The sequence below is a fragment of the Lactuca saligna genome, chromosome 5 (assembly GCF_052625555.1).
Source record: "Lactuca saligna cultivar CGN05327 chromosome 5, ASM5262555v1, whole genome shotgun sequence".
In the NCBI taxonomy this organism is placed as follows: domain Eukaryota; kingdom Viridiplantae; phylum Streptophyta; class Magnoliopsida; order Asterales; family Asteraceae; genus Lactuca; species Lactuca saligna.
The window spans coordinates 45,683,898-45,686,448 of NC_136421.1; the positions used below are offsets into that span (position 1 = coordinate 45,683,898).

Genomic DNA, 2,551 nt, shown 5'->3' on the forward strand with positions numbered 1-2,551 from the left:
GAATGAAACATGATCCACATTAAAAACCCCAAATACATGCACTTTCTTACAAATGGATCTTTACATTTGAGAAACCAACCCTTGTCACAACTTCCAAGTATTTATGAGAAAGAGAGAGAGAGTATTCAAAGTTTCAATCCCAAATACAACACCAAAACTACACCGTTTTATACATAAGTTGCCCTGGGTGCTTAAAAGCCTTAAGGGAGGTCATCATCTCAAGTCTCCATTCTCAACTACTACAACATTCCAAACCGTGGCACACATCAAACTGAAAAACAGCTTTGTAATTCATCTTGATGAAACAAATATAAATTTTATATCTCCATCTAGCTTTTCACAAATTCCTTTAAAGAGAATGCTGACTGTACATCCTGTAATTTAATAAAAAGTATATGAAACAAAATAATTAATTTTTTTTCAAGTTTTGATTTTTACCTTTCCAAGCTCTTCACTCAAGCATTGTCTAACTACAGTTGCCTGTTGTATTAGCCTTTCTAGTTCTGAATAACTTGGCAGCTTTCCATGTGCTGTCAATAACACTGTTAATCAAACACAGGACACGACAAAACAGAACAGACTCATCTATGTAAAAGACATTAATACCCTCGTCAACAAAAAAAATATACACACCAAGAATTGCTCGGTTCAAGCTGTCTGCAACATGTTGTCGATACTCAAAGCTAAGAAGATGAAACATTGGTGATTTTTCAGGTTCTTCATAAGCTAATAGAGCCATAAAATCCTACACAAAAGGAAGTTTTTTAAATTTTAATCAACAAAAATTCAAAACAATAGAAATTAGAAAGTTAAGAAATGAGTTTCTTTAATAATATAATAACATACTTCAAGCTTCTGAACATATTTTGACACTTTCCCAAAAGGGGTCAATTTGGCTTGAGCGAATTCAAGAGCTTCTGTGCTGCCAAACAATATGTAAATTAAATTAAAAATATGTAAATCTTGATATAAAACTGTATTGATATATATATATATATATAAATTTGCTCACCATTTTTTTGAGCATATAAGTTCAACAAAGTGAAGACTCAAAAGGTCAAAAAACAGGTCTTTGTTGTTTTCAAGAAGGTCAGGTGAGATCTGTTCTGTCAAAGTGATGGCATCCAATGCATTGCCTTGTAATGCAGAGTGTAAGATTCCTGAAATTTTATATTAAGAGTGCCTTATAAGGGTATCCAATGTCCAAAAAGGGTGTAAAATGGTGTTAAAAAGAACTTACGTTTTCTTTTTTCCATATTCTCAAGCTGAGGAGGGGATACTTTTAGTCCAGTGGAAGTGATTAGTGATTCCACTGTGTCTTTATAGCAACCGTGTATGAGATATGATAAGATGATATTGTGGGTGTCGTTGTCATTGATTTTCTGACATGGTTGTGAAAGAAAGTTGAAAGATAGAATCAGAAAGACAGAAACTAAGAGAATATGATGCAGGATAAATGAGGGAAGCTCTAAAAGAACATCAAAAAAAACACATAATTGACTGCTGTAATGTCAAGAAAACTGTAAGTTTAGGATTTGGAACAATACGATTACAAAAAGTCAAAAACCATTAGATACTTTGTGATACATTCGTTATTAGATTGTGTAAGGTGTTCTCCATATACGAATTATTCTCTCTCTAGCGCAAACCTGACTTGTTGGAGAATCTCTTCTGAAAAGTTTGTCGCTAGTACTGATTAGAGGCGAAAAAATCCAGTAACAATGGGGATTTCGACCATCGCCAGTTTTGAAGGATTATACTCACTATTTCAAACCTAGGTTTTCGTTTTGGAGAGTATGCAAGAGACTTCGATTAAAATCGACTCGGGAAACTCATTTGCCAAACGAAATATGTAAAAACCTACGATAAAAAAACTATGAACCCTAGAAAAGCAAAAGAAACCATACAAATTCATCATTGCGTATAAAACAATCACAAACAGTTGAAAAGCACATCGTTGACTAACAAATCATGCAATTTCAGAGATTTCAGTGGACAGATTGATGGCTGATAGGCAAAATAAGTAGAATCGATCAAACTTACAATGTTCTCGTACTGTCTCGGATCGACATCCATTGTTGAACGGTTTTCTTGTTCGTGTTTCAGAGATTAATAGCTGAAAATGAATCGCTTTCGCAAAGGGGTGATTGTTATAGTGTTGGAAAATGATTTTTTGTATAGAGGCGTCTGTCTATGGGTGGATGTATTTCCGTACCGATCTGAACATTACGCCGAAAAATCTACGCTTCCATTTTTCATAAATTGTTAGCTTCCCAAATACATATTCTTTTCGTCGATTACTTTCGACAAAAGCGTAATCTGAATTTAAAATAAACATTTTAATAATGTTAAATTCCTTTATTTCTTATAATTGTGAAATTAATATGAGTTGTTGCCTAAGAACCTTTCGAAGTTCTAGCCCTCTAAATATTAATGAGCATGAGACGGAAGTCACACATACTTGTATTCCTAAATACCAAATTAGGTGGGATTTGGTATCGAGCATCAAGCCAAACTAACATTATTAGTATCGGTACCGGGAGTGATATCG

At 33.8% G+C, this 2,551-nt stretch overlaps 1 protein-coding gene across 1 annotated transcript; it reads right to left on the reverse strand.

Moving 5' to 3' along the window:
* Nucleotides 1–2,290, reverse strand: LOC144998920 (LisH and RanBPM domains containing protein). Its single transcript, XM_078958655.1, has 7 exons — nucleotides 2,044–2,290; nucleotides 1,241–1,382; nucleotides 1,013–1,160; nucleotides 847–922; nucleotides 634–745; nucleotides 439–530; nucleotides 1–374 (listed from the first exon to the last, which is right to left on the reverse strand). The coding sequence occupies exons 1-7, from the start codon at nucleotides 2,074–2,076 to the stop codon at nucleotides 330–332; spliced, it is 648 nt and encodes a 215-aa protein (XP_078814781.1). The 5' UTR covers nucleotides 2,077–2,290; the 3' UTR covers nucleotides 1–329.
* Between the last annotated feature and the right edge of the window lie 261 nt (nucleotides 2,291–2,551).